The following is a 12,815-nucleotide window of genomic DNA, read 5'->3' as shown; positions in this document are numbered from 1 at the left end:
ACTCTTGACAATGTGAATCTCGGAATATTAAATTCAATAACTATTTCCGAAACTAAATGTCCCATGTGTCTAAGTCCAACTACCATCCTGCGTTCAGAGTCTCGTGCGGTCATAATCACTTCGGAAACCTTTCCACATGAGTCACCAGAGTACAAATGACGTGCATATCTCTATTCCATGACGTTCATCGCCTCATCGTAAAGTACCGATATTCGTTAATCAAAGTTGGGATATCCCGATTCGTTGTAATGTGCCAGACATTGTGTGTTCACTTCACTACAAGTTGCAAACAATTACAATTACTTCCGTCCTGTCATACTGTGTTTTCTGAAACTGAAGGGCAACGTTGTGTGTGTGCACAGGCTCATGTCGCGACTGCACGGGGGCCCGCGGCCGCCGCCGCTGTACCACGGGCCGGCGCCGCCCCAACACGGATCGCCGCAGCTGCAGCCGGCGCCGCCCCCGCAGGCGCGCTTCCTGTACCCCAGCCTGGCGGCGCGCACGCCCGTCAACGGCGCCGGCGCCGGCGCGCCCGGGGGCGGCGGCGGGCTGCTGGTGCTGGGCGGCGACCTGCTGCTGTGCAGCCCCGCGCTGGCCGGCGTCGCCGTCGAGCAGGACCAGCCCATCGACCTGTCGGTGCGCGGCCGCCCCAAGTGCTGCTCCGACTCCGCACCCAGCTCGCCGCCCGCGGCGGCCGCCGACTGCGACGAGGCGCTCGACAGCGCCGACGCCGCCGACCGCCAGCGACGGGACGGTCGGTCGACGCCTCTCGACCTCACCAACAAGAGGGCGGCCGAAGTCCCCCAATTTGGCTGAGGACAACTTCACCTTCCTACACCAGATGAACTTATATAGGCAACGGTTGAACCACCTCCTCTGCTTGTCCTCAACTGGGCTAAGGAATTGTTTCGGGGTGATCGACCAACGCATCGCGATCTCACCAACAAGAGGGGTACCGAAGCCCCCAGTTTGGCTGAGGTCCAGTTTACAGGCCGACACCAGATGAACTCGTATTGGCAGCGGTTGGATTGCTTCGCTGCTTGTCCTCATCTACGATTAACGAATTGTTTCGGGTTGAACGGTAACGCCTCTCGACCTCACCGGCAAGAGGGTGGCTGAAGTATCCCAGTTTGGCTGAGAGCCATTTGACCGCACGACACCAGATGAACTCACATTGGGAGCGATTGGATTGCATCGCCTGCTTCTTCTCAACTACGATCAAGGAATTCTTTCAGGGCGATCGACCAACGCCTCTCCATCTTCTCAAAAAGAGGGCGACCGATTTCCCTTGACCGTCTGACACTACGTGAACCTATATCTGCAGGGGTTGGATTTGCCTCTGTCTGTCCGCAGCCGGGGATCGTCAGTCGACGCCTCTCGACCTTACCAACAAGATGACCGCCGAAGACTGGAGTTTGGCGAAGACCACCTGAGTGTGTAACGCTACGCAGGCTCATATCTGCAGCGGTCTACTTGTATTCAACTGCGGCTAAGGATTAGTTGTGGAATATTCGTTCCCAGTAAACTCGTAACGATAGTGCATTCGGTCTGGAAGAAACTGGTTCACTTTCTGCTGCTGGAAAAAAATAAACTGATGGCATATAACAATTTGAGGAACGGCCTGATACTAGTTTACGTATTTTTATGCAAGTGTGCTTCCATATCTGAATTGACAGTACCATAGAGGATGCGAGATCCATCCCTAGTACCGCCAAATATTTTATGTCGATAAGAGGGGTGGATTGGTGTCCACCTAGTGAAGACAGTTAAGTAGCTGCAGTTCCCAAACTGTCATTAGTGGATCACGGAGACAGTGTTTTGCTGGGGAAAAGTTCATTCTATAGTTTTGTGTGCAGACGTCTTAGAGTGAAACAATGACTTCTACACATTTACCTGTTCTCTCGACCTGATCATTGATTATTTTGTATGTTGTTACATATGTGCGGATTCACACCGTCTTTTAATGCTTATCTTGTAAGCACGAAACTCCAGCTGCAGCCAGTTTTATTCTCCCCCTGAAGTTTCAAATGCAAAATGTTAATATTATCTGAATCCACTCACTGAATAAAGAGACGTGTAAACATTTCGCAGCCGTAGCTGCAGTTGAAACAAGAAAATGATTATAGCTGCGCAACCTAAATGTCGTTTCAGCAATCATTTCACCGGTAAAACTTGAAGACGCACGATGTGCGCCTATCTGTCGATGCTCAGAAAATGTGAAATGCCCCAGTTTACCAACTAGGTGCCATCTTATGTTAATGATAGAAAGCACCACTTGATACAGATTGCAAGTATCTTCTGGTCTCCCATTTCACAGAAGACTTTAATCCAGACATCTTTCAGAATTCCGAAACAGCATCTAGTACGGGCTGTTCTTACATTAGACTAGCGTCGAAGTAAACTAAATAACTACGTACCGCATCTTACGTCACCTCCAAGTGCTTCCAGTACCTTAACGCCACAGATAAGCTGGTAGGGTACTGCGAAGCTCTGTTTTGAGATTTCTACGAAGTAATTCGCATCAGCAATATCTAGGCCGAAGGCAGCTACCTTGGGGAGACCACAGCGGCAAGGCGCCAAATGCTTGACAGACGGAAATCGTGAGGACACGATTAGGACTGAATGGCTAGTCTCGTCGCCGTGTCCAGGGGGATGCCTGTTTTCAATTTCATGCGCAGTTCATTACGGAGTGCCCTCACCTACCACTAATACTTCTTTAATGGGCAGTGCTGAAAAGCAATCTCCTATCGCGAGGTTAATTTACGAAGCAACTGAGAAAATGAAATTGACTAAAGCTAATGTATTTTAAAGGACCGAATTTATCACGCTTGCCATTTTAAATTAACGCCTTGAGTGGCTCACTTTTATTGGACCGGTAATGACCCGGAACAGGGAGGCCATACCTAGCTGTTAATATCATCTCAATTCCTTTTAATGAAGACATGATACACTTTCGTACAGCTCAGTTCATTAGGAAAGCATCACATTCATTTGCATAATGGATCTCTGGTAACGACGTACTCATCTTGCTGGCGATCAGGATTACCAAACCTATAGCATACAGCGCTTGTGGCACTGGAAAACGGGGCCTGCCAAGGAGTGCAAGATATATGCCGATAATTGGCAGCGATAGCTACGAACGCGCTTTATTTGCGTATCTAAACGGGGATTACGGAATTCCTTGTGAATCTTCTTTACTTCAGTAGCTACAGATACGCTCTGTTAAGGTTTCCTTGAATGAAGTAGTGAAAACTCGACTCTGCAGATGTTTATTCCTTCCTAATTGAAGGAACGCTTTAAATGGCCAGTTTTTTTATTAAATAGATTACGTTGTGTGCTTCTTTTATTATTTATCAGCATTACAAAAACTCGAATTAGCAGATATTCTATCTTGATTTTTTTTACGACGAAAACTGAAGCCTCCTTAAAGGAATTCTTTTAGGCTTACTACCGCATGTTCTTTACCGGAGGCATATATTTTTGTATGATAATATTACTCGATTTCATGTGTGTTAAGACAATTGTAAATACTTACTTTTGTTGCATATTCTTTAGTATCTTGTTTGCTTTTTTGTAAAATATTATGTATTTTGTTATTATTTAAGTAATTCAATGGAGCAGATGAGTTTCATAGCGTACTGATATACGCACTTCGTGCGCTGTTCCTTGGGAAACATTTACGTCCACTTTCAATGTTGGAGTTCCAACGTATCAAAATAAGGCCAGTAATCAACGAAAGTATTGTTTCACAATAAAATGTTATTCGTGCTTAAAACTGGTTTTTCATTTTTATTTTTGATGTGTATCTTGGTAACATTGTACAGATTTTGAACACACGGTGCCTTGTTTGTCATAAACTATTTCACAGCAGTCTTAAAGGACATCGACTATTCCAGCTTTAGTACGTGAACAATAGTTTACAGAAACTCTAACGGGAGGCAATCACTGAATCACAGCGAAAATCTTCTAGAATTTTTAACACTACAGAAGCTTACATACCAAACTCAAATACCACCCATCTGGAAGAAAGGCTAATCCACGAAACACTTTCTGTTTCTAACCGTTGTCCAGAACACAGGAAGATGATTCAATGTCGAAAGCTGTGTAAGATTACGTCCATGACACAAAATTAAGGTGAATAAGCCTACCTTTACAATAACGCTATACGTTTATAATAAAATAAGTCTAAAGTTTTACAACTGTCAAATGGAAACCGAAAGAATAACATCATTTGGCTTCGAGTGGATTCAAGTATTCTTAGCTATAAATTCAGAAAGCGGCGGTTTGATTTGGCTATCGCAACTACTAGAGATATATGCTTTTGAAGAGAAACAACATACAGATACGTAATAGAACTACTACAGTTTTTATCATCTACAGCTTCCTGAAGTAGAAAGGAAGTTCTTTCTTCATGTCTTAACACAAGCTCTATTATCCTATCCCTTCTTCTTTTCATTGTCTTCCATATATTTTTTTTTCGTCGGTTCTGTGGAGATCCTACTCGTTTCTTATCTTATCAGTCCATCTAATTTTCAACATCCTTGTATACACCCCATTCCAAACGCTTGGATTCTTTCCTTCTGTGGTTTTCATAGAGCGCATGATACACTACAATACAGTTCTGTGCTGCAAACAAATACCCTCAGAAATACCTTCCTCAAAATAAAATCTATGTTTGATCCTAGTAGTCGTCTTTTGGCCAGAAATGTCGTCTTTACCTGTGTAAGTCTCCTGTTTATGTCCTCCTTGCTGCATCCGCCTGTTGTATCTTGTTTCCAAGATAGCAGAATTCCTTGACTTCATATAATTCTTGGTACACATTGTTAAGTTTATCGCTTATATCGGTTTTGCTACTCCACATAACTTTAGTCTCTCTATGGTTTACCCTCAGTTCATATCTTATACTAATGAAACTATTCATTCTATTGAACTACTCCCGTAATGTTCTTCACTTTCACTGAGGAGAGCAATGTCATCATCGAATCTATCAGTGATTCATTATACTCTTAATTTTATTCCCATTCCATTGCTTCTTCGATGTACGTACGGAGGGTTATAGGTGAAAGACTGGTACTCTGTTTTACTCCCTATATCGTTCCCGATTATCCCTTCTTAATTTTAGTTCTTGGTATGTGTACATATTGTATATCACCCATCTCTCCCTACAGATTATACCTATTTTTCTGAGAATTTCGAACATCTTGCACTGTTTAATTATCGTACTCTTTTTCGAGGTGATCTTTTACGCCTTACTTCCATTACCAATCGCAACGTTAGAAATGCTTCTCTGATGCCTTTATGTTTTCTAAACTCAAACAAATCGTCATTTAACAGATCTTCAATTTTATGTTCCATTCTTCTGCATGTTACTGCTATCAGCAAATTGGATTCATGAGTTGTTAAGCTAATTATACGATAGTTCTCACACTTGCTTGCTCTTGCTACCTTCGGGATTTTGTGGATGACATGTTTCCGGAAGTCTGATGCTTTATCTCCAGTCTCATGGGCTCTACACACTAACTCGAATAATCGTTTTGTAATCACTTCCCCAACTGGTTTTAGAATTTCCGAAGGCATGTTATCTATCTCTGATCGCAAGTCTTCCAAAGATCTGTTAAATTCTAATACTGGATGCCCTATGTATTCTATATCGATACCCTTTCTTCTTCTATAACGCCGCCAGTCACTTACTTCCCCACGTAGAGACCTTCAGTGTACTCTTTACACCTACCCGCGTTTAAACCACGCGATTTCCACTGCTTTAAAGTTCACCGAAGGTTGTTTTGATTTTTCTGTATGTTGAATCATCCCTTGCGACGATAATTTCTTTTTCGATTTTTACACATTTATCCAGCAGGCAATTACCCTTGGTCTCCCTGTATATCCGTCATTCCTAAGTGACTTACCCAGTTGTATTCCTAGCTTTTTCTGAATATTGATTTATTCTTCGATCATCTGAAGTGTTTCTTCCGTTACCGAAGGTTCTTCGCAATCACCTTCCTTGAACTTATTTTTTCTGTCTTTCTTTTCAGACACGTTCATTCTATTTCAACTGACTTTATTACTGGGGTATTAACTATCGCAGTATCTAAAACCTTAAAAAACTTCAAACGCATCTATTCATTCTTCAATACTTCAGTTTCCCGCCTCTTTGCACATTGGTTCTTCTGGATTCTCTCAGAAATAGACATATTTTCAGACTGAACTATGCGACTTTATAAACGTTTATATGAGAATATATGACGTCAAGATCACTTTATAATTAGGATATTCATATTACCGGATAGAGGCAATTCATTGTCGTCGTCAGATGTGATTAGTCCAGTAACAGCTTCATCACGATATATAACAATTCCAGTACACTTCGATCACCATGAAGTTGAGTGAAATATTTCAGTGAATTATATATACCGCCGTAACGCAGTAAAGAGAAAAATCTGTTTACGACCATTCTGATATTCACTTTATATACAAATCATACTGACGAACAGAAATGATTCCACCATGTAACAAACTTCACCCAAGAGGCGTAATCTTTTACCAGATTAACTTTCAATATTATGTTCTGTGAGTATGAAAACCTGTTTCATTAATGCGGATGTTCAAAAGTCTACCAATTTCATAAATGTAAACTGTATGGCATTGTCAACAGTCGCAACATTCGCTGTACCAATTTCAGGAGATAAGCCAACATGTTCAGTATCTCTTATAATTCTGTCACTCAGTTTTGGTTGAGCTGCACTGGAATTCCAAATAGTATCGTCACTTGAACTCTAAAGTAGGGTTGTATGTGAAAATGGAGCTGACTGTAGGACAAGTGCGTCACGATAAGTTCATAGACGAGGAAACTGAACATCAGTGTGGTCTCTACAGTACGTGCATGGTTTGCCATAGTTCTGTCACGTTTAACCCATATGAACCGGCAAATAAACATGTGTATATGTCCCGGAATGTTTGTGACAACATTTTTCCTGATTTATGGTATTATCCTTTGTCGACCTCCGCCTAAGGTGAATTAATTGTCCATGACTCACTGATTAGTTCTACCGGTTGTGTCATGTAGTTCTTGAAATAATTGTATAAAATATTGTCGCCAGACTAACATTACGTACTCTTTCAAATGTGTAACAGTTAGGTCTTTGAAAGTCAACGAAAGTAAAAAAAGTGGCATGAACTTTAATTGGAAGTAGTGAGAAAAGGTGTCAAAAACCTTCTGGAAATCTGGAAATTCTCAGTCAGCTTGAGATTCCCAGCGAGAGCACTCATTATTTCATTGTTTAGTCAAATTTTTACTTTGCAGTCAATTAAAAACAGCATTTAAACAGGCAGTTGTTAAAGAGATTTAGTCTCTGACGCACATCTGTGGTCTTTGTCCATTTCGTTTAACGTCCTTTTTGGGACTGAAACTGTGAGCGAGCTTCGCCATCTTCTTACCATCTCCACTCGACCTTCTAACGCAGACTAGCAACAGATGGCGTCAGCGCCTACCTGTCTTTGAGAACAGACTCTCACTGTGGTACAGCTGCCGCCCTGCTCACTTCCATTGCTCCTTAACTTTTTACATCTCACAAATCCAAATTTCATATTGTCTGTAGCAGAAAGATGGAACCATATAGAATGTATGATTCGTTTTGACGAAAACTATCGAAGAGAGGTGTGGCTGTGATGCCGGCCGCGGTGGTCTCGCGGTTCTAGGCGCGCAGTCGGGAACCGTGCGACTGCTACGGTCGCAGGTTCGAAACCTGCCTCGGGCATGGATGTGTGTGATGTCCTTAGGTTAGTTAGGTTTAAGTAGTTCTAAGTTCTAGGGGACTAATGACCACAGCAGTTGAGTCCCATAGTGCTCAGAGCCATTTGAACCTTTTTTTTTTTTTTTTTTTTTTCATTTGTGGCTGTGATGATAACGTTGTGAAGGGGCAAGCAGATTCAGTGTTGCGCTAGGACAGACATCTAGATTACGACAGCATTTTTGTTTTCCGTGTTTTGTGCCATAGATAGCAGTAAATTTCGACACTTTTTTCGAGGTTCCGTTAATTAAGTTATATGCTGTCCTAATGGATTGATGTGACGTCCAACAGAGAATCGCAGCTTGAAGAGGCAGTGAATCTAAGGGTTCCACTGGATAGCTTAAGTCTGCAGCGGAAGTTTCTGAAATCCCTACCCAAAATTAACCAGAGTTCATGTGCTCTCCTACACGTTAAGAGACTTGAAACGGAAGTGCAAGGTGTGCTGAAGTCTCTCCGAATCATGTGATATAGATTTATTACAGCGCCACCAGTGTGTACGCCAGCATGCGTTGGTGCAACAGCGACGTGAAATCGCTCGTCACCGAGGTGAGTCCATTGTCACCTGTCAGCAGCTGGAGCGATGGCGTGCCGCGCATACCCCGGCTGCACAATCAGAATGGTGCGCCGCTGACAATGGTAGCCAGAAGGAGTGCGCAGGGCCAGTGAACCGCGTAGGTCGGGCACGCCGGCCGTGGCTGGTGGCGAGCGTGAGAGCGGAATGCGTGCCACGCCCACCGGGCGCGCCGAGCCGCCCGGCCCACGCGCCGCAGCTCGCCAAAATAATGGTTCCGCTCGCGCTGGAGGTGCCGGCGCTGTCGCTACTGACGAGGTGAACACGGCAAGTGCCGTAACCCTACTTCCCACCACCTTCGTTCAGTGGAAGAGGAATCAAAATAAGCAAACACCGGTCGCGGCTTATCCGTAAATAGTCGGCCGCTTATAAGAAAACGAGAGTGAAAGTTTTAGTAATTTAGATACGTTTTAGCGCGTGACAGCCTCAACCAAAGATATGGCACAGTGGCTAACACCATGACCTCTCACTTCTGCGCCCTATGTTCTAAGCCTGATTACTGTTTTCATTTTATTTTATTCATTTATCTACTCGATTTACAATTTGTACAGAAACCAGATGACAGTTATAAGAGTCGAGGGGCATGAAAGGGAAGCAACGGTTGGGAAGGGAGTGAGACAGGGTTCTAGCCTGTCCCCGATGTTATTCAATCTGTATATTGAGCAAGCAGTAAAGGAAACAAAAGAAAAATTCGGAGTAGGTATTAAAATCCATGGAGAAGAAATCAAAATGTTGAGGTTCGTTGATGACATTGTAATTCTGTCAGAGACAGCAAACGATTTGGAAGAGCAGTTGAACGGGGGGACAGTGTCTTGAAAGGAGGATATAAGATGAACATCAACAAAATCAAAAGGACAATGGAATGTAATCTAATTAAGTCGGGTGATGTTGAGGGAATTAGATTAGGAAATGAGACACTTAAAGTAGTAAAGGAGTTTTGCAACTGATGATAGTCGAAGTAGAGAGGATATAAAATGTAGACTGGCAATGGCAAGGAAAGCGTTTCTGAAGAAGAGAAATTTGTTAACATCGAGTATAGAGTTAAGTGTCAGGAAGTCGTTTCTGAAAGTATTTGTATGGAGTGTAGCCATGTATGGAAGTGAAACGTGGACGATAAATAGTTTGGACAAGAAGAGAATAGAAGCTTTTGAAATGTGGTGGTACAGAAGAATGCTGAAGATTAGATGCGTAGATCACGTAACTAATGAGGAGGTATTGAAGAGAATTGGGGAGAAGAGGAGTTTGTGGCACAACTTGACCAGAAGGAGGGATAGGTTGGTAGGACATGTTCTGAGGCATCAAGGGATCACCAATTTAGTACTGGAGGGCAGCGTGGAGGGTAAAAATCGTAGAGGGAGACCAAGAGATGAATACACTAAGCAGATTCAGAAGGATGTAGGCTGCAGTAGGTACTGGGAGATGAGGAAGCTTGCACAAGATAGAGTAGCATGGAGAGCTGCATCAAACCAGTCTCAGTACTGAAGACAACAACAACATCTACTCGTGTGCGCAGAGGGTTACTACACGCATATTTTTATCAAGCTATGGGACTCAAAGGCGTTATACTAATCGTAAAGTTGCAACTGGGTTTCACAATAAGTGCCATACATTTATTATATAACATATGTGTCTACGGTACTTTCAGGAGTTAAAATATTTTTAATTCTTGTATTTTTATATTTCATTCTTATATCAGTCCTTATATTTCATTCTAGTGTTTATACTGCAGGAAGATTTGGTGTATTCCCTTGGATGATACCGATCGTAGAAATAAAGAAATTCTGAACACCACGAGCACAGCATGAAGGCAGATTTGCAACAGTGACATGTCTTCGTCAGAATGTCACTCGGGAAAGAAAAGTTAACATCACTGAAATTTCATGTGTTGGCAATAATTTCACCGCAAACCACGCATGACGGATCACTGTAACTAAAACTGGCGCTTGCAATTGATTATGAATCCAAGATATGCAAAAGAAATGTCAAGGAAACAAATATCAAAAAAAAATTTTCATTGATTTATTTTATTTTTATTTTTTAAATTCATTGACCAGACATACAGTTAGCAGACGAGTAAAGACAACGTTATTTCAACACACATTGGAGAACATTCGTGTAGTAATCTTCTATACACATGAGTAGATATATGAAAAATAAAAACAATATTCAGGTCTCGAACAAGGAGCGCAAAAGTGTGAAGCCACGACTCTGCCCACTATGCCACCGCTTTTCCTGAACTGTTTACTCCCTAAAAGGCACTCACAGTACCTCGAAAACTTTGACCGTAAAATGTATGTGCTTATATTGACTCATCTCCTACTGTGCGAAGTTCCTAGAAAACTGAGTTATTATGACGCTTGCCGTGTTCATCTCTTGAGTGATATAAGCCTTTACAAAAATGAAACAGGAGAAACAAAAAAAAAAAAAAAATGGTCAGCACTCGCGCTCTGAGGGTTCTGTAAACACTTCATTATGTATATAGAAAATAATAAATTCGTGTGGTTCAGCGGCCTGGTGCAAGTCTTCCTGTTGGTGGCCTATGCGGCGTTTTTCATGTCCTTAACCTAACCCGGGAAAGGGGATCTACAGTTCAAGGTGCAATCCGAACCCTGTGCTGCTTCTCACGTCTCCCCACGTCACTGAGAGATGAAGGTTTGGTTAAGACACAGACTGAAAAAAATTCATAGTCCGATCGAGACTGAATCCCTTCACAGTTCGGTTTCTAGCGACATTCATTACCGCTAGACCACCAGGCGCTTCATGTATATCGATAGTTTATTTACAAGTTTTGATGAATGAGTCTGCGAGTAGCAAACTATGTATCATGAATGGCCATATCTTTTGACTACATTGACTTACAAGCTTAACTTTTACACATTCGGCAAGGGGCCGCTGACCTTATTTAGTGACATAAATTTCAACTTGATACCTCTACCCATTCCTGAGAAAAGAGGTTTTAACAGTCGTATAGACAGACATACAGACAATCGGACAATCCTAAAGGGTTCCGTTTCTAGAGACTGGGATACGAAACCCTAAAAAGAATTTAACTATATCGCAAGTTATCTGTCATATTCACATCTTTCAGTACTGACATTATTTAGCGTGTTATTAAGTCGCAGGTGCATTGCAAAGATGTATTCCGTACCGCGCTATCAATATATGTCAGAATAACTTTCTTTGGAGCGTTCAGTACCTTGATTTAAAGACACTCTCTGAGTTTCTAGCTCCGCGTGTTAGTGAGTTCGAGCGTGGATTGTATCGAGGCCGAACAGTGGTCAGCGTGTTTGTAAGCGGACAGAGTGGTCAGGCTGGCAGGGGCGCTGGTACTCAGTGCGGCAATGCGGCACAGTTGTTTAAAATTTGAGTACTGCTGAACGCAGAGTTTACTAGCCAAGCGCAGATGTTGTGAGGACAATGCGCGCCTGTTTTGTTGTTCGTACTGCATGGTTTAGCTTGGGGACCTTCACAGTATTTTCAGAAATGTAATATCTTCTTCTATGCTAAGATATTACGCTTGTGTTTTTCGATAATGGATGATCTTCGAGGCACGGTACGGACTCTGTTCTCCGTTAATCGACCCGTATAGTGGCGTTTACAAACGCATCACATCCGTATGCATTGTGCTTCTTTCAACATTTTTCGAGATGTATAGATCTTATTTTGCTCCAGTACTTAAAGTGTTACAGCCTTTTGTACCATGTGCTTTGTAGATCAATGTTGTGTCATCTAGGCTTAACTACAATTTGGGAACAATTATAAGTTTTTCTAATCAGATATCTTCAAAGTAATTTGAATTTAGTTATCACAATTTTTCCAGTTATGGCGCTTTTATGCTGAGTTGTTATTTGCAAGGGGAACTAAACCTTTCTATACACCGTCCGTTTTGCTTATAAGACAGATAGCCACTTTCTCGAATAGCTTCTACGAGTAACATTTTTATATAGCAAATACGGTGAGCTGTATTCTGCATCTTTCTATGCATGCCTTTTCAGTTGCTGTTGGTGCTGATGGAGTTCGAGTTCATCATTTACTGTAAAGTGTAACTATGTCACATGTTGCATTTGTGAGCCATGATTACAAACTGGGCCCAGCATGCCCCTTGTACACAATGAAGATATAAGAACAGTTGCTTGCACGTAACTCATATATATTCAGATGTTTATTGCCGCTTGACAGATTGGCCTGAATCAATTAATTAATTACTGCGCCTTTTATGAAAACGTTGTGAAAAGTAGGTCCGTCCTGTTCTACATTATATTTTCTTATTGGTGCTGTCAGATCACGCTACTATATAAACTAATGTCTCTGAACTTACAGGATAGAGCGTTTAATTCAGGGCATATTTAGCATTTATTTTTTCATATAAGCCAGTTTCAACAAGGCGTAGAGAGAATTTTTTTCCGTGTCCGCTCAGACAATTTTTTTTTCAGGATATTGAGGCTCGAATGGTCTCT

The 12,815-nt window shown here is 42.1% G+C and overlaps 1 protein-coding gene across 2 annotated transcripts in view; it reads left to right on the top strand.

Moving 5' to 3' along the window:
• The window catches only part of LOC126355175 (knirps-related protein-like), a 169,753-nt gene extending 165,748 nt beyond the window's left edge, over positions 1–4,005 (top strand). For both annotated transcript variants that reach the window (XM_050005387.1, XM_050005386.1), the window contains exon 4: positions 363–4,005. In XM_050005387.1, coding sequence (XP_049861344.1) covers positions 363–816 — 454 coding nt within the window. In that variant the 3' untranslated portion in view covers positions 817–4,005. The remainder of the gene's footprint in view (positions 1–362) is intronic.
• The last annotated feature ends 8,810 nt before the right edge of the window (positions 4,006–12,815 follow it).

Source organism: Schistocerca gregaria, chromosome 3 (genome assembly GCF_023897955.1).
Source record: "Schistocerca gregaria isolate iqSchGreg1 chromosome 3, iqSchGreg1.2, whole genome shotgun sequence".
Lineage (NCBI taxonomy): Eukaryota > Metazoa > Arthropoda > Insecta > Orthoptera > Acrididae > Schistocerca > Schistocerca gregaria.
Note: the sequence above shows the minus strand (reverse complement) of the source record. Positions and strands in the feature narration are given on the sequence as shown.